Here is a 25010-nt window from a genome sequence, read left to right as displayed (position 1 = left end):
TATACATACATACATATATATATATATATATACATATATACACATATATATACACATATACATATATATATATATATATACATATATACACATATATATACACATATACATATATATATATATATATATATATATACACATATACATATACATACTCTTACCCTCTACAACTTACTCCACCCTCTTTGCCCATTGTTCTCTTTCACAAACCCTCCGACGATCATTCACAGACTGACAACTTGACAGGAAAATAAAGAGTGCTGGATAAAAACATGAGGTAAGAAAGTGGTCTGATTATAGATCATGCAGAACATGCAAAACAGCAACAAAGTATAGGGATGGAGAGAAAGTATAGGACAAAAAAAATACAAAAAGTAAATGTGCATTTATAAATGGGGAGGAAAAAAAACATACACAGCTTTGCGTCTTTGGTTATAAAGTAGGTCGAACAATTTTCACAGCTTTTCATCCCCCTTACCACAACCACAAATTCATAATTTTTCATTTTGACAAAGAAAGTCTAAAAAAAAGTAAATTATTAGTTTCTTTATCGAAACAGCCCATCACATAATTCATATCTTAACAAACTGGTGTTCTCCTGTACAAACCCTCCTCCTCCTCACTCTTAATACTTTACACTTTACAAAATATACATTCAACCTGGATTTCACCTAATGCAAGCTCAGCCTTAGTGTTAGCACTATCTCGTGAGAAGAAACGTGTCTATCATGGAACTTATTGCCTACTTACTGAGATCTACTGCGAGAGACAACCAAATTTAATACCTGACAGATTCTAAAATACCAAAAAGACCAAAGAGAAAGGTTTCTTTTTGCTTTTTAATAAGTATCTTGATGACATTGTTCATTTACATTATGAAAATAGCAGCCCTGAAATAAATAAATGCAAATACTAAAACTGAACTAATTAAAAAGTATCACGATTCATGTCAAAAGTATGGTGGCTCTGAGAAAACAACATAAGCGTTTGTTGCAGCATATGACAAGCTGGGGGCGCTCGACTCGCTCCACTCGAGCCGGCCCCCTGGCGTCCTCCTCCGCTCAGGGAGGACGAATCTTCTCCCCCACCTCTCTGCCGTCTTCCAGCCCTGGAGTGATGTGGGGTAGAGATGCTGGGCTGGATGTTTTTACAGGACCCTCGCAGGGGCATCGTCCACTTCCATCACTTGTTACCCGAATAGATCGGGCCCTCTGTGCCTTTTGACCCCTCCCCCAGTCCCCTGCACAATATCAGCATGCAGTTTTACGGTTTAGACTGACTCCCCTACCCCTTTCCTTCTTTCCCCGCTTCTCTGCAGCCAAACACAGGGCCAGAATAAGACTTTTCAATTGGTGGTAAATGTCTTAACAACGTGAAGGCCTGGTGACGGCAGCGTGCACACATCGAAGCATGGCTCTAGGTGACAAACAAACATGTCGCTGTTGTTGATTTTTCCTCAAATGGGACATACTGAGCGCAGAGCAGAGCCTTTTGCTTTATGGAGCTAACGGGACGGTAGCAGTTGTTGTCTTTTTCTAACAGAATCTTCCGCTCCTGTCCGTGGGAGGTGTGTGTTTTTTAAGCTTGTGTTCTGGGGGAAGGGGGATCACGCCGAGGTGATGTTGGGCTGATGAGGGACGCTCGGGCTCCCCTCGTGATGAACTAAGGGGTTGTTGTTGTTGTTGTTGTTTGTGACGAGCGGGTGTTGCTGCTGCAGCAGCAGCGGTGGTGTGTTGCTGCCCTGGGTGAGCTGACCGGACAGCTGGCTGAGCTGATCCGAGTTGGCCAGCGACTTGAGCACGGCGTTCTCGCGCTCCAGCACCGAGTTCCTCTCGTACAGCTCCTTGATCTGTTCCTTCAACACCTCCACCTCCTCGCGAACAGCATACATCAGGTGGCTCTTCACCAAGTCCTGAGAGAAGACACGACAATGGAAACTTAAATTACTACACAAAATGACACTCACTGTACATTCACACAACAGCAGATTCCATCTTCAAAAAGGGAGGAAAGCGAAAAATGTCGTTTCAGAGCTCAAAGCGATAATTGGTGACGTTTTTTTGGAGACATGTTTAGCGCTGAAGCGTCGCGGCTGTGAGGATTTCAACAGCTGCATTTTAAAGAGGTCAGTTGTCAATCAGAGTGCAGCGGTTGTGTCAGCGTGGTTGAGTCAGTTGTGTCACTTAGCGTCAGCAAACACAGTTATGAAACGAGTCATTGTACAGGCTTGCCGAGAATGAGGGTCAGCTGACCATGTTTGCTGTAACTGTAATGAGTGGAAAACTCACCATTGCCTGCTCAATCTTGTTATCGATGGCAACAACGCTGGCACCGGATGCACTGTGGAGAGAGAGAGAGAGTAAAATGTTACTTCAGGATATCAGTCTCATGTCTACCACGTGCTGAGGACTGAAATCAGCTCGGCCGTATTCACCGACTGTCAAATCTGCTCCTTTAAGTGACAAACACAACCTCGTGTACTTTTATTTTTCAAAAAGAACATTGAACTATCCCTGGGTTATTTTCAGAAAAAACATTCTCAGGGAATGAGATGAACTGATTTGGAATAAAATGCTTTTCCAACAGACACACACCAGAAATACAAATAATCTATTTTTAGTGATCTTGAGAGAAAGTGTCACAAAGGAACACTTTCAAATCCTGCAGAGGGCCTGTGTTTGATGTTGTTAAAGGCAAAGTGGGATATTACAGACATGGCACCGATCTTAAACACGGGCTAAATCGGACTGGGCTAAATCACCATACATGTCATTTCCCATTCCATTAGAGGTGGGAGGGGAAAACGGTCTCATGCTAAACACTCCCCTCAGCACAGGTCCATACTTCTCTCCATTACAGCATTGTGTACTTTACATACACAGATAACTTTGATGTAAAAATACTGGAGGTACAATTGACCTTCATCACACTAAACACTAAAGAGGTTCAACCACAACTCCCATTGCCATCTCATCACTTATAATCTCAATCGGAGATTTCTCTTTAAATGTCTTTTCTTATTGTATTTCATAACCTTCCAAGTGTTTATTTCCATTCAGTGAGTCAGCATTAAACTTCACATGACATCTTTCCACAGAAAAAAAAAGCATGTGTCCAAGTGTAAATAAGAATATAGTCACGGCTGTGTCATGTACCCTAGTGTAGAAGCAGCAGGGGCAGGATAGCAAAGCTCCTGGACATTGCTTAAATTCCAACATGTCAGCAGGTCGTGGTCATTATCAGTTCTGCCTCTACAGGACTATGCTGCAGTGAAGGCAGATCACAGATCATGGAAGGAGGAAGACTTCATTCCTGCAGGAGCTGTGATCCGGGCGCGGCTGGGATCGGTTTACACGATCAGCTGCATCTCATCGCCTCCGCTCTCTCGGTTAAAAACACATTAAATCATATTCTTGGGAGGGGGGGGGTTACGTATCCCCTGTTGCTTCTTTATGAATCCAGCTGGTTTAAACTGTTTTTCAAAACCACTTCAGAGCAGCGCAACATCTTGTTTTGCGACCTCTTTTCTCCTCCGCGGGAAGAAAGAGAGAAGGGAAAAAAGGCATCTCAGTTTAACCCACAAAAGACGATTCACTTACTGAGCCTCGATCCAGATCCTCACACAACACGACGCCAGTGAATGTTGAGAGTTCACTTCACGGAGAGAACAAATATATAAAAACACCAAACTGGAGCTTTTATCTTATTCTCCAGGAAAAACAAGCTTCTCTCCTGCGCGCACAAACACCGCCCAGCTCGGATGTGGATGCAGAAACTAAAAAAAGAAAAGCAAGCACCGAGTCGGTTCGGTGCCGCTAGAAGGTGCTCTGACATCCAGGAGAGGGACCACGAAGTCCAGGCGCACTATTGTCATGTTTGGACACAGCCTGAGGCCACATGGTGCAAGTGCAGCGAGAGCAACACATGCAAAGACGGGTCCGGGGGAGTGAAGAGCTCAAAACATGTGCGCATGAGCCCGAATGCCTTTATTTACATGACATGCGTGCGCGTAATTTAGGTCTTTTTCAAAGCGTGAACTTTATTCCGTGTGCGTAAAGATCAAGCGTGAACTTGGAAACTCGAGTATCTGCACTTCAACTCATTGTGGATCCGTGTAAATACAATACAACTAAGCTATAAATGCATTTAAAACATTGTTGACTTAAAAAAGGTAAGCGTTGAGCACCACCACAGGATCGTGTGGAGCCCCAGTGCTTTATCCAGGACTTCACAGCCTTCATGCCGGAGCGCACGTAGGCAACAAGTCGCGGTGGTGGTGGTCAAACTGGGGGGCGTGAAGTACAAACAAAACCCAACATGATGCCACTAGTGGGACCACACGCTGACCACAGGGAGGACAATGGGTCAAACAGCTGATCGGAAAGCTCTTGAAACACTCAGGATGCAGAGAAAGAGGCCAAATGGCAACTTTACATCCACAGCATTGAGTTAATATGAGAGTGTACAAGAGGCAGAACGGCAGCAAACCCACAGACTAACAATCCCACCGACCACATGGAGGTAAACTCATCCCAAAGTAAAACACTCAGAGAAAGTTCTTTACCTGACGCATCTTGCTCTGTACGTCATCAAACGCCCCGAGTACGTGGGTGATGTTCCCGGCGAGCAGGGCAGACTGTAGCTCATTCTGCAGCGCATGTCGGTGCCGTTTCTACGAAGCCTCTCCGAACTTAAAACAAGTTTACACTGAGTTCTCTGTGCGTGTGTTGCGACGACAGCGCCTCCTGTTTGACTTCGCAGCTGAGTTGAGTCTTAAAAGCCCGCTAGGTCACATGGTTGGGAAACAAGGAGGCGGAGTTGAGCCTGATCTCCCTCCTCCCTGCACTTCATTCAGTCCTGAACAAGTTTCATTACTCTCTGCAGCCACTGTGCCAAGAACAAAATCTCTCCAGAGGCACAGGACGACTAATTCCACAGATAAAGCTGTAATTAGAAGAGGAGGTAGTGCTTTGTTTTTCTTTTGTTGATGTACGGACAAACAATGAGGTCTTGATGCTCTTGTTCTTTTCTGTTGGCACATAAATGTCAAACTATAGGTGTTGGCTTTGTTCATTGTTTCAAAGTGGATCTCCGCAACATTTTCATAATGTTTCTGCAAATGTGAACTGGTCAAGCTGCTTTCAGACGTGCACCAAACTCCGGGTATCCTCCAGAAATTATCCAGAGAACATCCGAGTCAGTTGCTCCTGACTTTCTTTACTTTCTCTTCCTGTCAGCCCCCCAGTAAGAACTCTGGAGAATGTCAGTGTGCCCATGTGAGATGACAGCAGGATATTACAGACAGAGGTGCATGTGGAAGACGCTGAAGAAGATGTCAATTTGGAAAGACAAGCGTTGATGTGCTGTAAACCCAAACAGCAGAATTTATATGTTATGTAGTGCCTCCTGCGTGCTCTATTTAGCCGTCACTCCTCACTTGAACGCATTTTCTTGTTGTTGCGAACGCGTCTGACCCGGACAAGCTCCTGCTGCGTTCTTCATATGTGAGAGGCAAAGTTCAGATCACGTCCAGACAATATGGGTTCACACATTATCTGGAGTTCATGTTTGAAAACAGCTTCGGTGTTCTTTTTAATTTGATTATTCAACAGCAGCGGTGTTGAGGAAAATGTGAAAATCGACTGGTGAAGGGTGACAAGGCGAATGAGGAGGCTCGTTTTCCCTCATGAACTGTATGCTATTGACACATAACCAAAGAAAAATGAGAATACTGTGATATTTTCATTGGTCAAATTGACTAAAATCCGTGCACTGAAACGTCATTGAATGTCACACTAAATCCCCTGGGTGAGTTCATGTGCTTTGCAAGTAAGTAATCAGATTGGTAAAGCAGTGTTCCACATTTCCTCAGTGTTCTGTTTCTTTCCTGTGGCAACACAAACAGCAAACCACGTGAGGCAAAGTAAGACTTCAAAAAATGTCCACCTCCTTTTCTCCTCTCATTTGCATTCCTGTCACACTGCAGAGCGAGATAAAAGATATATTATTAAAAATTATAACTGCAATTTGGAGATGATGAACAGCATGAAAGATCCACAACAAGGGTCTTGCTCGGACGTGTGATGCGAGGGCTGATAAACAACAAGAGGTGTGGGCATTCCTCCCTTTTGGAACTGAGCATTTACACATCATGGACAAAAAGAGAGAGGAATGTTTACGAGCTGAGGCTGTAAAGTGTTTTTATCAATAATAAAAACAAAAACAAGAGTCATGCAGGTTACATTAAATCAGTGTTGTCGAGTGACTGCGAGATCGGGCCTGAAGGAGATAGAAGAGATGTTAGAAGGAAAGTAAGTGGACTCGTTTGTTGCCATTCACTGTCCAAGCAAAACAAAGCAAACTGTACATTTTATACAAAGAGGAAGACATGTGGAGGTTTATATAAGGGCCTCTCGCTGTGTTAACCTCAACATGGGCCTTCCCCGCAGACTGCAGCAGCACGACCCCCCACAACAAAGTCTGCAGGACCACAAGGCAGCACATTCCAGATCGGGACACCTCCGGCTTAGAGGCCAGCGCCTCCCGACCCAGACATCTGTGTCAGAGCCACCATCACGCTGGGACAGCACACAGTCAAGCTGCTCAGAGAGGACTGGTTATCAAAACAGCAACCTCAAAGTGTTTGGTTTGATACCAGCTCCGGTTGTTTCCATCATCAGCATGTGTCCTGTTTGACACGGAGCTCCGACCTGCTCACGCACAGCAACACTGATCAGCCACAACATCAGTAACTGCTTTTTCTGTTTCTGATCAGCACACATATTGATCCTGACATTTTGGGTGGACCTGTTTCATATGAGACACGTGCAGGAGCAAAGTGTGCTCGCATCTCCACGAGTTTGTCACATGATGTTTCACAGTGCCAGAAATCCAATGTGGCACACGTCCCCAACCCAAAGCACGCAAACACTCACCGTGGGGGGAGGCAGCTGGATAAATTAGACCTCAGTGATAACCACCCTCCTCCTCTGCGAGTGCATTTCAAAACAATAGGTGGAGGGTGGGCTGTAACAACAGAGGGAGTGCGCTTACTCACTGGCGACTCACTGTTGTCCTCTTTCAAACTGCTTTAGTGCAGCTCTCATTGTTTGTAGATGTAGTTCAGCTGCTGCACCAGAAGAGGTCGGCAGAACACTCAAAAGAGCAACTTCAGGCAGAAGTCTTTCTTTAATGATCACAATTAACTCATTATGGCAGAAATCAGCAAATTTTATGACGACACTTGGCAAAATGAGAAAATATAAAAATTTTAACATAAAAATTATCAAATTAGTGCCATTCATCAGGCAAAAACCACTCCAACGTGCCACCATATGCTTATTAATATTTACAGTTGTCATCTAACAAGGGAAACTTTCAATACAGTCACTAATGCTACAAGTAAACATTGACAGAGAGGGTTTCATTATAAGACTTAAAAGACCTTTATGTTGCACTTAAACCAAATAAATATAAAAAACAATGCTAGGGGTTGTCCAATGCTACACAGAGGAAGAATATATAGGACATATAACCATGTTGGTCCTAATATGGTCCTGCAGCCAAAGAGGAAATTAATTTATGATGAGGGAAAACAAGTACTTTGTATCTCCTGATGGCTTTACAGCAGAAATAAACCAGGGAGAAAACCTGACGAACAATAAATATGTCCAAAGTTTTACCAATGTTAACTGTAACGAACGCCAAAGGTTACGTCAGAATGCTTATTTTCACAATACACAATTGAAACAGCCCTCCCTCCGATGTCCCCACTGCGCATAGGCTTCCAGAAAGCAACGGAAAACCCCGGAAATGTAATGTTTCCGAGAACTGGAATTGGCTTCTTGACATAACTTAGTGAAAAGATTGGAAAGGAAAAATCAACTGCATGACTCTGCAACCAACCAAGCTTCTCAACCCACCTCGCAACACTTTGCTCGACTAATGATCCCCCTCTCTGAAAACAAAGAGACCAGTATTTTTAAAGGGAGACTTCTCAACAGGAGACCTGTGAGCCTGACATGTTTACCTATCTAGTTAGACAAATTAGATCATGGCAGCGGCCACATCCAGTTTTCCATGGAAACCCCCACTGTAAATAAGGCTTTAGTGTTTTAATTTTTAGATCAATTATGTCTCTGTCCAGGAAAACTTGAGATACTTTATCCAAAAAAAATTCTTTAGACATCTCTAAGGCTGTAAATAATAATACACAAGTATCATTACCTCATACCACAAGAAAACATTCCATTATGTTGTTGATTGTAACTTAAAACTGATAACACAAGTCAAGGTGAATATTTTTGCAGTGTGTTAACAATAATGATTTGCATTGTTGGATCACATTCACATGCTTGTCATGATCCAAACAACCACAAATCTATCTTTGGTGATGCATACTTGAAATTTGCATTTTGGACTAGAATAGTCACAAAAGGAAAGAATCTTGACAATTGCAGGATGCTGGGAGTCAGTTAATATGAGTCTCTGAACGTTGGGTATTTATCGGATGCTGTGTTGTTGGGACGTCTTTTGTAAGGGGAGGTACACGCTGAAACAATATAGACTAAACAAAATAAGACGGACCTCAGGGACTGCTCGTTCGGAGATTGAAGCTTTATTTTTCCAGCACTAAATCAGAGTCATGAGTGGGTGAGTCTGGTGCCACCGAGCTTCCTCGTAAACAGCCCAAAGGAACTGTCCCACTCGTACCCTCGCCTGTTACATAATCCCCAGACTTGTTCACAAACATGGCCTTGTTGTACATGTCCCACGTGACATTCCCTCTAAGACCATCAGCTCGCCCTAAGACATGGACACCTTCAGAAGACGCCTTGGTGGATGAATTAGACGACAGGGAGCACATGCTTGTTTCGAAGCCCTTGAGGAGTTGATACAGTCGAAGACGACCTCGGTTCTTGAGACAGCGGATGAGCTTCAACAGTCAGTCTTAATTTTACCGGGTTACGGAGGACTTCGTTATTTTAACCTGTGTCGGGACTAAAATAACTCCTGTCAGGGATGTTTGTTAATGGTTGCAGCGTCATCCCACCCAGCTCCCGAAGAAATAATAAAGAGCCACAGTGTAATGTGACCATCGAACTCCATGTGCAAACAGTAGGGGACCCAGGGTGGGGGGGGGGCCTTAAATAATCACCGTCTATACGGTGCTCAAATGAAAGCAGATCCTCAGAATGCACCACGTCTCAATATCATATTTAATGACTTTTTCTCCACTACCCTCAGTGATTTGGGTGTGTGCCACTTGTTTGGCCCAATGTGGATTGAGACCCCACAGAAATGTGTTAAAAGTAACTCTTACTCCTGAAGCCTTGATGGGAAAATCCTGGCACCTCGCTGTTAACGAGCCTCTGTATTCAGCAGAGCATTTATCACGGGATCAAGGACTTAGCCTCATTTGGGCTTCCTCTCTGAGCTACAGGGTCTGGGTCAGACTAATGTCAATAGGAGCAATGCTGTGAAAACTCTGGGACCTGATACATGTCTCAGCCATTAGTGTTTAACTGCTGCATCCATCTAATTTTTTTGTGAAACTTGAGCTTCAGGACTTGACGTTACACAGCGGAGAGTGAGAATAATTGTTAGCTGTAACCCCGATAAAACATACAATGTGTAACTTCTGGCGCGAGGGGTCTCTCATTCAAAACAAAAAACCTAGCTTGACAGCATCATGAAGCAGCGTGTGATCATGGGAGTTCTTGTCACTGGGAAAGCAGATATGACGCAATTAAAAGGCAACCGAAATGAAACCTCCTGTTATCTTGAATAAAACCGAGGATTTCTCTGGGTTTGAACATTGTTGGATACATTTTGAATAATGCAAGTACACAAGTAAACAACAAATTAAACATAGGTCTAGTCATTTTTAGACATTTTAATTAAGAATTAGTACACATAATACCTTTAAATTTAAGCAGAATGCCAAATGTACTTCTTCCGATAATCATTCACTGCATGGCTGTGTATGGCTGTGTATGGCTGTGTACGCCAATTGACCCTCTGCTGATCCGAACAGTAGAAGCCTGTGGTTATATTGGGTATCTCCCAGTTGTGAATGCCTTCCACTGACTAAGTGTGAAGCAAGACGACATTGAAAAGGCTGCATGTGTGCGCAATGTTTCCAAAGATAAAGGTGACAGGATGAAAATGCTGCCACCTACAGACACGCCTCTTTGAGACATGAGGTCTGTTACATAAGCCGTTTAAAGTCTTTGATGATTATGATCTCCATTCATCGATCCCTCCCTGCATTGAAAAAGGCTTAAGTCTGAGATCAGACCTCTGCACTATGTCAAGTCATGTCATATCCATCGAGGATCTGCAGTTAGTGATTTTGCTGGAGGGAGTGTACCTCCTTTACAACCACTGAGGAATCTGTTCAGAATTATGCACTTATTGTTGTGTGTGATTCTAAGAAAGACTTTGAAATTGAATTGGGCGACGTCCTCTGAGCATATGCCCCACAGCCTGTCAGCAATTACAAAGTGTTTTTTTGTGGGTGTTTTCCATTTGTATGGAGAAATGAGGGACTCCAATTATGTCAATGCCAAGAGAAAAAGAGGATTTGGTGAAAATCCAAGTTTTAACAGATGTTGAATAACGTGTGGTGTTTAAGTAGTTAGCCGGCAGTTAAGCGTGAATATCAATAGGTAATAAAAACATATCTAACTTCAAGTTTAAAGTAAGATAAGATATTTAATCTACCTTTCTCTCGCTTGTCATTTTTTGTATTTTCTAACCCTTTAGCTACCCCGAAATGTATAGAGCAAAAACACATGATTTTTTTATGAATGATAAAGGCAGAATGCTGAGAAATTATAAAATAAGCCAATTAGGAGTTGACTGGTATGAGCACATCAGGAGTGAAACTGCATCTTTCCCACGTTCAACTTGCCTCATAATGAAATGTTTGTTTCTGTGTCATAAACACAAAGTGCATAACTGGTCTAGATCAAATGACGGCTGAGCGAGGGGCCGCTGATCAGGTGTGCTCAGTGTGAATATAAATCTGTCTTTTCTTTATTGTTTGCAATCATAAAGTTGATTACTGGGGATGGAGGGCAGTAAAAGGGCCGCTGCTGCTTTACTTGGGACCAATCACAGCCTCACAATGAATCTATTCAGCGGATCAACAGATCGCTTTTCTGAAATGTTAACAAATGAAGACCATAACCTGTAATTTAGTTTGGCTGAAATAAATTAATCTCAGAGGCGATGTAAGCCGAGCTAAGGGATCAAATAAAGGTCAATAGAGTTTGCGTTTGTGTAATGACGATCAGAAATAATTAAGAATTCCAGGGTTGTTTATTGGCCTTGTAAACCACTAATAAGTCTGTGCAGGGAATTTTAGATCGACTGTGAAGAACAAAACATTGGCAGTTGTAGGAAAAAATCTGTGAATGTCAAAATTCGATTTGTGCAAAAATGACATCAACGGTGATGCAACAAAAAAGAAGAAAAACAGCTTTTACACGAGTACAAATTCAAAACGGATGGGTTCTCACACTGAAACTGAAGTTACACATTCCACAAAACAGCACAACTATATTCAGCACTGCTATATAGTATATTTTGCTTCTATGTTTAAAAAGGCATTTTTTTTTACTCGTGACTTCAATGTAGATGTTGATAATTTTTGCACAAGTTTTTTAGGCATTTAAAAATAAGTCTTGATGTTCAGAAACTTGTAGAATCTCATCATGGTTTGTAAATTTATTAAAATAATTTTACAGGCATTCAATCTTTGTGACCTTAGAACTACAGAAGATTTGACTGTAAAGACAATCAGGCAAGTAGGAAAGAGTGATAGACATAAAATCATATCTAGATATTTAAAAATAGATATTTGTTAAAAAATGTTTATGTAAAAGTTTTGTATTGAACTAGCTTGTTCTTACTAATAGGATATAAATTATTGGTTGTTTTGCCAAAGTCTGGCAACTTGAATCAGGAAGTTAAGGCAGACATGTGTGACTAAAATATTTTTAGCCAAACAGTGTGTATCTTTGGTCTAAAGTATTAAAAGGCTTAAAACCATCCATGTTGTCTGCAAATGATAGTAGTGACAGTATTTCATCTGTTGCTTTTCCTGTCCTGAGGAACTATTCCAGTTAAGTTGGCTGACTGTGGTTTTGTGTTGGTACCTTGGCTGGTTTAGGCCGGGTTGTGGTCAGCTGACTTCCAAAGATTTTCATATCCTTTATATTCTCTGCATAGGCAGATGCTGAAACAAGTTAGTTGTCAAACAGTCTTAAATTGCAGCCGATTTCCGACATCTGTCTTTTCAGATGTCTGCATTTTGCCTCTTATCATTGTTTGTTCACAAATTTTATGTTATTTATATATTCTATATTAACTTGGAATTTGATTGGGGACATTTTCGACAATATCAGCTCAAACGTCATTAAAACAACAATTAAGATATTATTGTAGATGATTCCTGTTGCACATGTCAATAGGTAATCGTGTTTTGATGCACGCAACACTGTGAGACTAGCTCAAAATATTACTGGTAAGTTGTGTTGGGGTGCACTGCCCAGCTTAGGTTTTTACACTTTTCAAAGCAATCATAGAGGAATCCAACAGGAATGCTCCTTTAGGCCCTCAAACTGTTTATGAGCAATCCCCTCTTCGCTTATAACAAGTCCAACCTTGCAGGAGAGTTGGCTCACAAAGGGAGGTGGAATGAGGCGGCTCCCTCAGATTTTCCTGCGGTTAGTTGAAAACCCTTGAATAAAGACGCACTGTTAGTCACAGGGCCTCGAGGCAAACATGAGCTGGATGGTGAACAAACAGAAGTGCGGAATCTTCAGTCGGCAGCGGCGACAAACACACTTGCTCAACTGCTACTGTTGTTTTTACGTAAACATTCCCATCCCATCGGAACCGGCTTCGCTTTTAAGAATATGGTCATACACAATACACAGTCCAACTGGGCTCAAATTTGGCAACCATAGCAAAAGTCTAAATAGAAATTGCTCTAATTTACCTAAACATGCCTAAAGGACTCCTATGTCTCTGGACCCAAATGAAAATGGTTTCCTCAGAGCTCTTTGCTCAGAAAATCTTAAACATCATTTCACGACTCGACTAGCCAAATATAATAAGTGCGCTGCCACCTCAACTTCAGAGTTTATGAGTGTTGTTTGACAGCCAATTAAACATCCATGGCAGACAATCAAACAGTTTCAATGAGACAGCACGTGGGAACAAAAAGTGGTTGTGACTCATGCAATCTTAATCAATATCAACTGGCGTTAATCTTCCCATTTCCTAGTACTGATGCTGCTCAACGGGAACTCACACGTTTTACAATGATTTATTATCCATTGGAAATGAAGGCTACGTCAAATATGTAGTCTGTTCTGTATCCTGAGAAAACAAATATATATGTATATGTAGTTATAGAAAAAATGTATTATATAAAAAAAAAAAAGGAGCTTGATTAAGAGGAAAACTTCTTAATCACCCTGTGTCCCCATCAATGTGAGTGAGATGAGGGGACTGTACATGACATTCAGGACTCTCTCTTTCAGGGAGTTGTAGAACGAAGTGGTGGAGTCGGTGTGTAAGTCAATTCGCGTGTCCAGAGTAGGTAAACTTGCCCGAGACATGAATATTCCCGGCACTATGTTTTACTGCTGTTTGATACAATAAACCTGGAATACAAGTCATCCACTGTGTAATGCTAGTATTTCTTATCCCATACCAAGAGTTTGGCCTTTTTCCCTGTTTGAGAAGTGGTTTAGAAACTGCTCCTCTTCCTCAGAAATCACTACAAGACAGCCTTCTTTTCACATTTGCAGTTTTGCATTCTTTTCTCAGCAAATTCCATATCCTGCTGTTTTGTCTTCAAGGAAAGCTTGATGTATTGATATTCTGATGGTGTAGTCACCTTTCGCCTGCCTGAACATGTTCTAGGTACAACTGATCCAGTTCCTGCAAAGTGTTTTATACTTCCATGCAATGCCCCCTTACAATCCATTTCTCTATTCATGATTTCACAGTAAGATCATCTCTTTGATTAGAATAACAGTCTGCCTTCTGAAGCTTTGTGAGGCCATTTTTCCTTCTATTACAAAGGCATGTCAGTGAGATCTTCTATGTGCAGAGCTAAACCCCCTGGCCACTGTGCTGCTCATGGCAAGAGAAACCCGAGCACTGCATCCTCGTGACTGGCACAACTCTGAGCCATGAAACGGCACTATATCAAAGTGTCACAAAACGCATCCGGATGCTTCCCGCAGTGCCATGCTTTCTCCATGCAGTACACACCCACAGCTGCTATACTAAGGAAATTGTTTTAAATTTGGGGTAAGGAGGGTAAGGAAAATATGAAGCAAAAGAACTCAATAAAACTATAACTAGAGTTTTTGTAAACAATACATGAAAGATATGTTGTATTGTAGTGTATTTAGTATTCAGAGTATAACAATGCTCAGCGGGTCTAAAGACCTTCAGCAGGTGTGGTCAGAGGGGAAACTCGATGACATCCGAGTTTAATTAGCAAACAATGCAAGTCATCTTTCACCAACTATAAAATATGGTCTTCATTCTTGTTGAATGATGTTTTGATTGTTTAAAAATAGATTCAAACTCAATTGATGAGTGCTTAACCTTGTTGACATCCGTCACGGAAAGCTTTTCAAATATAATGACGCTTGAGGATTCCATAAATAGCTAAAGGATAAGTTAATACACATTTTCTTGCAAGGTGTGCATGGTTATAAGGCTGCGGGTTCGGGGTTAGCCAGCCAGTTCAGGCCACGCAAACACACACACACACACACATAAACACACCCGTGCTCATACCTATCATTGACGGGCTTTGACCCCCGTAATCTGCTAGGCCGGAAAGCCTGGTAGAAAGCAGTGGATGGGTTCCTGCATTTTAATGTTGGAGGAAACAGAGACAGGAGAAACATGAGTAAAGGAAGAGAAACATGTACGCTGGCATACATACATACGTACGTATATGCGTGAGAGAGAGAGAGAGAGAGAGAGAGAGAGAGAGAGAGAGAGAGAGAGAGAGAGAGAGAGAGAGAGAGAATTAGAAAGTAGAGGGATATCCTGAACCACACTGAGAGGTCAAAGGAAATGATGACACAATCCAGATGGCCAGGCTCTATTCAGAAATAACATGATTTAGCAAGAACAGGCGCATGTTTCGAAGTCATAAAACCTGTCATATATCGTCTTTTACTAGTTGAATTACAACCACCTCTTGCTGCTTGTTTTAAAGCTATATATTTAATTCAATATCATTTTATATACATGACAATAATAACTTTTAGACCAAAAAGAATATAACAGGATGTTTGGTGCTTTAAATAATTTGAGTGCACCTAAACAGCACAGGAAATTCAAATTATCATTTGTCTAGTGCCCATTTTCTTTTGTCTACAAAAACCAAAAATGCTAATGGCCTTAAAATTTTAATTAAAATTCTTGTCAGTTTCAGTTGAGATCACCTTCTCCTTGTATTCTCATGTAGTCTTATAACTTATTACACAATTCAGAATAGGACTTTGTGATATCATGACAGATCTAATACTGACCTCAAAGGTTAACTTTGTCATGTCCCACCAGCTATTAACATTCATGAATTTACTACAACTCTACATCTACTTGGCCCGACAGCTTGTAGAGTAGAAAGTAAACTTCAGACAGAGGCAGTTTTCCTGACATAGCGGCTGAGGGTAGATAAAATTACGAGCCACATAAAATATTTATCGGCATTTGGGTATTTGCTAGCATATGGTGTTAATGTTACACGAAGTACATAATTTAACCTCACTGCAAATCTCAGTCCTGGATATCTGAATTTAAATTATTATGTTTAAACTGTTCAATTAGCTTTATAACAAAAATACAGAGTGAAAATGTTGGGTTACATGCTGTACATGCTGGGTTCAAGTTCATGTCAGTCGCCCTGTTGTCTGCCAGTAAATGTAAAACTTTCCACGACTTCTCTAACTATAAGCGCAGGGGTGGTCTACAGAATCATAAACCGTCTTCACCATAAACGAGACACTGCAGTACCAGAAAACAAAAGCAGTCAGGAGAAAGGAATTCATTTATGAAACTTGAAAAGCGGGGTAAACCATGCACTACTATACTAGATGACTGTAAGGAGTGATTTACAGCTGAGCTTCCTTATCTGAGCTCATGACAGATTTATCTCTGTCCCAGCCCACAACCAGGAGCTCAAGACTTAGAATTTCCTCATGCACTGGGGAGGAATTTAGACACTGCATGTTTAAAGAGCTCACAAACAACAACAGCAGCAGCTGTGAACTCTGCTCTCTGAACACGCCAAAACACCTGGGTTTATTGGGATGGGGGAGGAATATAAATGCATGACGAGCTCATCAGTCAGAGCAGTGTTTCCCCCAGAGTTTGATTCAATCAATTGCGTTAGGAGGGGGTTTATGAAAGGTATTTTCTCGCGATAGACATGTGAACACGCTATAATCTGCACCCAGTGCAGAGAGAGGGAACTGTATGCTTGTCACAGAAATGTACACAGCTGAAGCGGTATCTACCGATGTTATGCCAAATTCCAACTGCCTGCTGAGGACAGTAAAAACTTAATGGAAGATTTGACAAGCCTCTGATGCGGTGAGAGAGGGAGAGAAAGCGACAATGACAACAAATGAAACACTGGCTCAAGATAGAGATCGTTATCATCTTACTTATTAATTATCTCAGTTATTATGAGACATTGGATCACTATGACAGGACAAGAATATAACTATAGCTGGCTGCCAAAGTCTAGGTATTCAATGGTAAACACTGCAAAGGAGTAGGAGACAGGCAGAGTAGTCTGAAGAGAAATTGAGTGAAAAGCTGCGGTTTAAAACCCCTAGAGGTAGAGGCAGGGAAACGAAGGGTAGGACAGGGACGCTTGATGCGTCATCCTACCTGAAACCCCATCAAGAATTGAAGGAACGAAGTATAAAAGTCTCCTTTACAGTGATTCATATTTCAAAGTGAACAGCAGTGCACAGTACATCGCAATATCAAGGAAACTTAAAAAGACCAAACCTCGTGTTTTTTAGCTAATGTTTGTAAAAACTCTGACAATGTCATCACAAATGCTTTGAATGATTTGAAAAAGGCTTTATAAAATCGACTGTTGGTGTGCGACTAGCACCGACATTTTTTGTCAGCCCTGTGAGCCCTGAAACTTTGTGTGCATTTCTTCATGGGGTCAGATCTGGGTCAGGGTGTAAATCAGAGGTTACCGTCTGTAGGAAAAACGCAGATGTAGCCAGGATACGTGACATGGAAAAAAAAATTCTAAGGCACAATTTATGGTCGACGTTTAAATGTTCACACGTGTTTTCATCAGGGATTTAACGTAGAAGTGGAAAACACTGAGCCATGCTGCATCTGCACTGAATAAACTGCCGTACATCAGGTCTGTCAGATGGAGGACGGAGTGGTGTAGTGAAAAAATAATAACATACTGATCCGCCCCAATACATCAATGTCATGTATCATTTAACTAATCAAGTCATTAAGTGTAATCAGATCTAGAGCTAAAATTATTTATCAAAAGAAAATAAATCAGCAACTGTCTTGTTAAAGTTCCTTATGAAGCTCAACTTCAGTGCTGTCACATTGCAACCTCCATCAGCATTAGGGCCGGAGGCTAATGTTTAAGTTACTATAGTCAAATTAGTTCCAGAGTGTGTGAAAATGTAAAGAGCAGAATGTTGTTAGGTAGGTGTGCAAGTTCAGAATCGTAGCCTCTTACCTGGTCGACCTACAGCCGAAGGGGAGAAGCAGGTGATGGTAACTCTCTCAGGTGTTAATTTAGAAAGCATTTAGTGTCCAACTTGACTGATGTGCACATGACAATAGTTCACCTATAAGTGGGTTTCTGTCAGTTATATTTAGAATGTATAGGTTTTTCAGGTCACTTCCACTGTTTAGGTGATTCCTAAAAGAGCCTTAAAATCCATGATGTGAAGGTGAGGTCAAATATGATTGCCTCCATTAAAGTGCAATAGGTTGCCTGAATCTATTTACCTGAGCTAACATGCAGAATAACAATTACATATAGGCCCGAACATAAGGCAATACGTTTTTCTGAAACTTAGGTTTACCAAAGTGGGGATTGTCTTAAACTTCAGGACCAAAAAACTACATGTGTAATTATGGTGCTATACTATAGAGTGTTGTATTATTGGTTGGTTGTAGCCTTAATGTCTATAGTGTTTCAGAGTCTGTCTATCGTGAGTGTTTCAGAGTTAACCAGTCTTAAAGGTGTTTCATTAGTCCAGTTCAACCTCCAGGAGTTTATTGAGGCTGGTGTAACATGTTCCGCTGTCTCAGAGGAAATATGTTCAATGCGAGTGAAAAAGTTCTTAGCATCTCCTGACATCTTCTCGGCAGAAATTAAACAGAGAGAAACTCTATCAAACATTTGAGAATTATGTCCGTCACAAATGATGAACTCAAAATGACTGCAGTCGGAAAAAATCTCAACCCTCAGAGAAATCAATTATTCAAGAGGAATTGAGTGAGAGAGGAATCAACTCGCTACAGCATTTCAGTCAGCTGACAAGTGGCAACTGAGAAAGTGATCTGTCACGAGAAGTCCAACCAAACATTGCGATCACTCACAAGCCACCACGGCATCATATCTACCCACAAACCAAAGAAAAGTCCTGGCTACCGTACACGACACATAGTCCTGGAAAAAGGTGCCAAAAATATGGGTCGCACATTGGGCAAAATGTCAGAAGTAATGTCACATGGTACTGTCAGATGAGGGAGACTGTTCCCTGATCTCATTAAGTGTTTCCCTTTAATTACCTCTAACACACACAGAACAGACCCATCTATCATAGTCTGACTGGCTGTCAGGAACACTGGCAGACATCCCACTGCGTTAGTGGCCCAGTGGACTATCAAAAAATCCACACAGTGTTAACCGTCCTCTGCAGACACTACCACAGGTAGATTCTGTTTTAGCTGTGCATGTTCCCGGGACAGTCAGCTGATCTCATGGGGCAGGCATAAGACCGGAAATTGCATTTCCTGCCTTTTACAGATCTTAGAAAAAACATGAAATATCTAATCCATATAGTCAACAAGAATATGGGTCATTCTGTCAGGCAGCATGACATGAAAGTCCAACCATGTTGCAGAAATTGGGTTGTTAACTGCAGGTTTTTTTCCTGCTACTGGCTTTTTCATATTCCTGCATGCACAAAGAATTGAGCCGACTATCCAAAAACAGATTTGATCATACATCTTTAGTTTTATGTCGTAAAAAGAAAAAATGAGGGGGGGGGGGGGGGTCTGAAACTGGACGGTGGGATGAAATGTGACCCACAAGTTGGAGGAGTTCTTCTCATAATGCAGTGATTAGGAGATGCCGTGGGAGAGAGAGAGGAAGAGGCTAAGTGGCGAACAGGGACGTGGCCCTCTGCATGGGACCAAGCCCGTAGCCATACATGGGTCAGGCCAAGTCCCAGCTGTGCAGCTAACCACCACTAACAGCACAACTCCGCCCACTCTCCTATGGGAGGTTGCAACACGTAGGACAGAGAAGAGGGGGTCTGTTTGGGGTATTTGTGACTCAACACAAGCAAGATCACAACTAAAGCTTTAGCAATGTTAAAGGCAGGCTGCAACACATCACCAAAGACTGGCAAATATGTAAAGCCAGCGAAAGATGAGTGAAAATATGTCACACTGATATGAGCATTCTGGTAAGCGGCGGGTGTTAATTTCTGCTTGGGTTACACATAATTGTTACCATGAGTACAGATGAGTCAGGATAAATCAGGATCTGGGGTGGCTCATTCATCTGGGTGGCAACTGATAACATCAGCCTGCAGCTACAAAGCCACCCTCTCTGCTCAATTTCACTCAGCGGGGCTCAAGTTCACTGACTCAGTCTGTTAAATAAAGTGTAGAATTGGTTCCTGAAGCGTGACGCTGGCCCAGTGAACTCTGCCATATTTTCCCTCAGGTCTGTTTCTGCTCTGTAACAACACTGGCCTGTTGCTGTCCAGGGGCTTTTCCTGGGGTCAAGCGGCTGGGCACCGCGACGGAGGGGTAAGCATGTGACAACAAGCACAAGGGACATATCGAGCAGGAAAGCAAGCACAACAAACTGACATTATTCAAAATACTTATCACTTACGATGAAGGAATAAAAACAGGTCACAAAACATCTTGAAAATCATCAATAATGATTTTCAAAAGCCAAAAGTAGTTGACTTTCTTATGCTCTTATAGTCAGATGGAAAAAAAAAAACATGAAACAACATGTTCAAGTTGAAAGTTTGAATAAAGTTATTCATGGAGCTGCAACTGAAAATGTCCTTATAGTAGATTCATCATACAATAAACAGTATGCCATTAGGTAAACACTAATCAAGGTATTTGACAGCCACGGGTTGTTTTCTTGGTTTCTTTTTCACTTCTGGTAGGGAAATTTCTCTAATTTTATATTTTCTATCCAAAACACCCCACACTGGAATACACTTGTCTTTACATTATAAATCATGGCCACATAAGGACCTTTCCTTTCTAATCATGGGAAGTGTTATTGCAGAAGGTCGATATCATACTCTGGCTTTGATCCAAAGTCCTCCCAGCTGTTGTATTGCTGGTTGCCTGGGCATTCATATCTCCATGTAGACGAAGCACTAGCAGATTCCTGTGACAAATCACACTCCTTTTACATACCGTACTCTGGGTGTGTCTGCTAGGCATTACATTGACTGCTCTAAGTAAAAACTCCCCTCAACTTCAGGCCTTTTTTCTATTAAAAGAAGCAAAAAGTGCCATGGGTCCAGTTTCAGGTTGTATAGAAAGAGGAATAATGCTGTTAGACTGAGTAGATGCTGAATGTTGTACAAAGTGAACATATTTAGCATTCTAAGGTATGTTACACCTTTGTTAATCTGATCCTTTACAATGCCTGAAATGTAAATATGATTTGACTGCGAACATTTATTTATACCAATGACTAGAAACACCTGACATGAGTCAAAATGACGGGCGCAAACCATACTATGATATACACTGCTACTTGGCAAAATAAATAGTGGTGTTTTTGACCTAGTATTGGTTGTATGTGTTGGGTTAAAACGTGTTAGGATTACTCTCTACAGTCAGTAGAGGGCCATCCTAAAAAATATCAAACAAGACCTATGTCTTAGTGTCTCTGGAGGCCTTATACACCCATGACATGAACTTTTCCAGACCTGACACATCCTAGTTGGGTGATGAAATGCCGTGCGCTGTCCTTCCTAGTTACAGCTGCTGTGCATCAGCTGGGGTTAACCCACTGACATCACAGGAAGTGGTCGCAGGATATTTTCCATTGTTTGGTGTGGAGTTTTTTGGCTGACCTCATTCTGAAGGTGGCAAAGGGGCAGACTGGCAGAGAAGCACAGCTCTGCACAGCGACAGCAGAAGGAGAATAGCAACAGGAATAAGTGGAATGAAACACTGACAAAGTAAAGTGGTTAACAGTAAACTACAATACAGTGTTTTACAGCAAATAAACAGCAACAGTGCTACATGGGATTAAATCAAATGGTGGTTGGTACATCTTAAGGGTACACCCAAAAATATGAATGAAACGGTTATTTTTGTTTTTTACAAAGATAACTCCACCGATCCCTTTCAGTGCAGTTCAACAGTTAACAAGTGTAGTCACTTTCAACCTACGTGCATGTTTCACAGCTCTGAGGTATGTGAGAAGGAAGGTGAGATGTTTTAACATGTTAAACTTAGAGGCTGACTCAGATGAGAAATACAGAGACATGACAGTGTGAAAGTTCAGCGTGAACCAGTCGTCACACATAACTATAGCGATGACCTGGAGGTCAACTTGGCTCCTGATGGTTTACTACTTCTTAAAAGCTTTGAGACTAAAAAAAAACATGTTGAAACAACATGTTTAAAAGCTTTAAGATGATATGAAAATTGACAGGTTAGGTTTTTATAGACATCAGCATTTCAAATCAAATGATAACAGTTTGATTCACAACACCATTATACAGTAAGTTCAACAGTGTTGTGATACTGTGACACGTACACTGAAACATAATCATATAATTACAGGAAGTTATTTGTTGGAAGCGAGTAGATAAATCTTATCATCTGGAAGGTTGCACAGTGTGAAAAAGAGAACGTGTTTGGGCCCGTATGACAAATCCACCCCGATTCAGTGACAAACCAGAGTACCATCTGTTCAACGCACATCGTTTCAAATGACTGAACAAACCGTTATCAGTCTACCCGGCCACAATGACTCACGTCCGTTTCCTTGCAAAAGTTTGCTCATTGTGAGACACTGGAGGAGGTGGGGGGTGAGAGAGTAGTTTGATGCAACGAGGAGAAGACACTCAAGTAAACTTGAGAGAAACAAGAGGAAGACGACAACAGGGGAAGTGTTTGACTGAATGTAAATGCAGACATCAAAGCAAAGCAGGAAACTGACGGTTCGAACAAAACCTGCGCCTTTCTCTGCTAAAGATGATAAATGCACCCTGAAGAATTTGCACTGCCTGCATAGATAGATTCAACCTGCAAAACAGATATGACCTGAGTTGGCCTTTAGAGCAGGTTCGGCACATCTCCACTTCACATCTTCACACATTTTGGAGCTTGTTGAAACAACCCAACCTACACAACTGTCTCAAGTATTTAGCAGAGATTATAGATCTTGAGACCTAACCCTATCCCCTCGCAAATCAAAAGACACAACTTCACAACTTTCTTGGTCTCGACAAAAATGAGAAAGTCTTTTCTTTGACTAGGACCAGACTAAAATGTGGTTTTAGTCGATTTAAGATTATGGATTGTTGGCAGCCGTAATGTTGCTTGGTCTGCAAGTGTTTCTAAGTCCATGTGTAGCGAGTCTTTCAGAGTTCCCTCAAAATTGTTTTGTTAGTCCGGTTTAACCTCCAGGAGTTTCTGAAGGCTGGTGGTTCTGCTGCCACAGAGGAAATTAAATTCATGAACAAATGAAAAGAAGTTCCTTGCGTCTCATGACGTCTTTACTGCAAAAATAAAGCAGGGAAGAAATCTGTCAAACATCCAAGGATGTTGACCTCAAAAAGACTGAAGTCAGAAAAATCTTAACTGTCACAGAAACTGATAGTGCGAGAGGAATGAGGGTGTGAGAGAAACCGACTAGGAACAGAATCTGAATCAGCTGACCAGCGGACACTGGAAAAGCAACGTCCGACGGAAAAAACATTCCGGTAGGCAGCCAAACACTGATGTTACATTGTCAGATGGCTTTGGGAAGATAAGACTATTTCAGTTCAAATGAATTCACTATAATTCATGTTTTACTTAATCTCACAAAAATGAGAAGCACTTCAGAACATAGCGTTCACTCAGAGACGTTATAAGAGTCACTTCATTAATGAGCATGTTTATTTCACTTCCCTTCCTGCTAATGTCTAAATTTCTTTTATTGATAATGGCTCAAACTTATGTGACAATGTTTATTTACACTGTGAACAATTCCCAAACACCCTCACTCCTTCAATTAGGAGAGTTTCTTCATCTCTCAGCTCATTATACACTTTCACAAACATATACACTGTACATCCACACGCACACAGGACTACAGAACTGATGAATAGTTTTCCCATCAAAGCAGTTGAGCACACAGAGAGAATGGATGACTCAAATGCAGCTGCCTGCCATGTTTTCTACACATCCTCATTACTCACTATTCACACATCCTGGGCTCAGGGGGGCCCTCTGCACTGAAACCTTGTTGTTTGGCCCTTGCTTCCCACTCTGGGAGACTGAATGACCTTAACACACAGCTTCACATGTTCTATAGCAACTGGTCAGTTTGTTATGAGCTGCAGACATTTATATCCCAAAGACTAAGCTCTGATCTGTGGACTGCTTTAAAACAAATCACTGCACTGGAACTGCTGAATCCCCTAACCACTGACTGGTTTTCTTTCTTCTTCGTTTTTTGGCTTTATTTGCTCTGATTTGATTTTAAAGCACCTCTGCACATTGAGATTTTGTATTACTTATCATTAGAATTATTATATCAACTTGAGAATGAGAACCACCCGGTCAGTTCTGCCCAGTGATTGTTTGGAAATTGTAGTCCCATTGCCACTTTGCACGTTTCTCTATTTCACTTCCTCGTTTTGTGTCAAAATATCTGACTTTACTGTAAACCAACAGAGTGAAAGTCAACAAAAACGGAAATTTATGTGATTACTTCTGAGGAAACCCTCAAGTATTTCTTTTAAAATTCACAAAATGACTTTGTCACACTCATCAGTGGCTCATAGGTTTTCACGAGTCCTTAAACAGATCACAGTCCATGATGTGCAATGTTCTGCAGGTTAAGGTCAGCAGCAACCATATGTCACTGTCACATAAAGCAGCCAGAGTGAACTTGTTAGAAGATCTGCAGGCTACAGGTGCTTTGTTTGGATGAATTTTATCAAGTAATGTAAGATCTTATCAATGTGCCCCAATAACTTGAATATGACCGTTTTTACACACTTGGTCTGCAAATAACTATCATTGACAGATTTGACATATGTGCAGATTTACTTGTTTTATCTGTAAAAAGTCACATGATAACAAATAAATGTCCTTTGAATAATTCTAATAATAATAACTTTCAAGGTACACATGGCTGCTTTATAAAGTTAAGAAAATAAAACAAACCAAGGACAGGACAGAAAGTAATAGAAAGGCTAACTGGGGAAAGTGCTAAAAGGATTTGTGAACAGGTGGTTCTTCAGATTGCTTGTGTTATTTGGTCTGTCTAACAATCAAAGACTCAGTTGAGAGAGGGAAAGGCAGCAAAGCATACATTATAGAAGCTTCCACAAGGAAATGTTAAGCATATTTGCTAAAAAAAAAACATTTAAACAGTTAATTGATTACATAGTTGGTTGCAGCTCTGATGGGGCCGATTTTGAATATGGTTTATACCAAACAAATAATCAGACATCACA

General features: G+C 41.4%; 1 protein-coding gene and 1 long non-coding RNA gene across 3 annotated transcripts in view; both read right to left on the bottom strand.

Annotated features, from left to right (window-relative positions):
• Positions 1–531: 531 nt before the first annotated feature.
• The window catches only part of tsc22d2 (TSC22 domain family 2), a 33114-nt gene continuing 8635 nt past the window's right edge, over positions 532–25010 (bottom strand). Inside the window, exons 3-5 of one of the 2 annotated variants that reach the window (XM_034582556.1) lie at positions 14833–14904; positions 2289–2340; positions 532–1912 (exon numbers count right to left, since the gene is read on the bottom strand). In XM_034582556.1, coding sequence (XP_034438447.1) covers positions 1607–1912; positions 2289–2340; positions 14833–14904 — 430 coding nt within the window. In that variant the 3' untranslated portion in view covers positions 532–1606. The remainder of the gene's footprint in view (positions 1913–2288; positions 2341–14832; positions 14905–25010) is intronic. The other variant, XM_034582557.1, reaches the window with a different exon arrangement.
• Positions 12067–12927, bottom strand: LOC117759969. The gene is made up of 2 exons (XR_004613597.1): positions 12252–12927; positions 12067–12218 (listed from the first exon to the last, which is right to left on the bottom strand). It is a non-coding gene; the product is annotated as an uncharacterized LOC117759969 (long non-coding RNA).

This window comes from Hippoglossus hippoglossus, chromosome 4 (genome assembly GCF_009819705.1).
Source record: "Hippoglossus hippoglossus isolate fHipHip1 chromosome 4, fHipHip1.pri, whole genome shotgun sequence".
Lineage (NCBI taxonomy): Eukaryota > Metazoa > Chordata > Actinopteri > Pleuronectiformes > Pleuronectidae > Hippoglossus > Hippoglossus hippoglossus.
The sequence above is the reverse complement of the archived record's forward strand: the minus strand, read 5'-3'. Positions and strand labels throughout refer to the sequence as shown.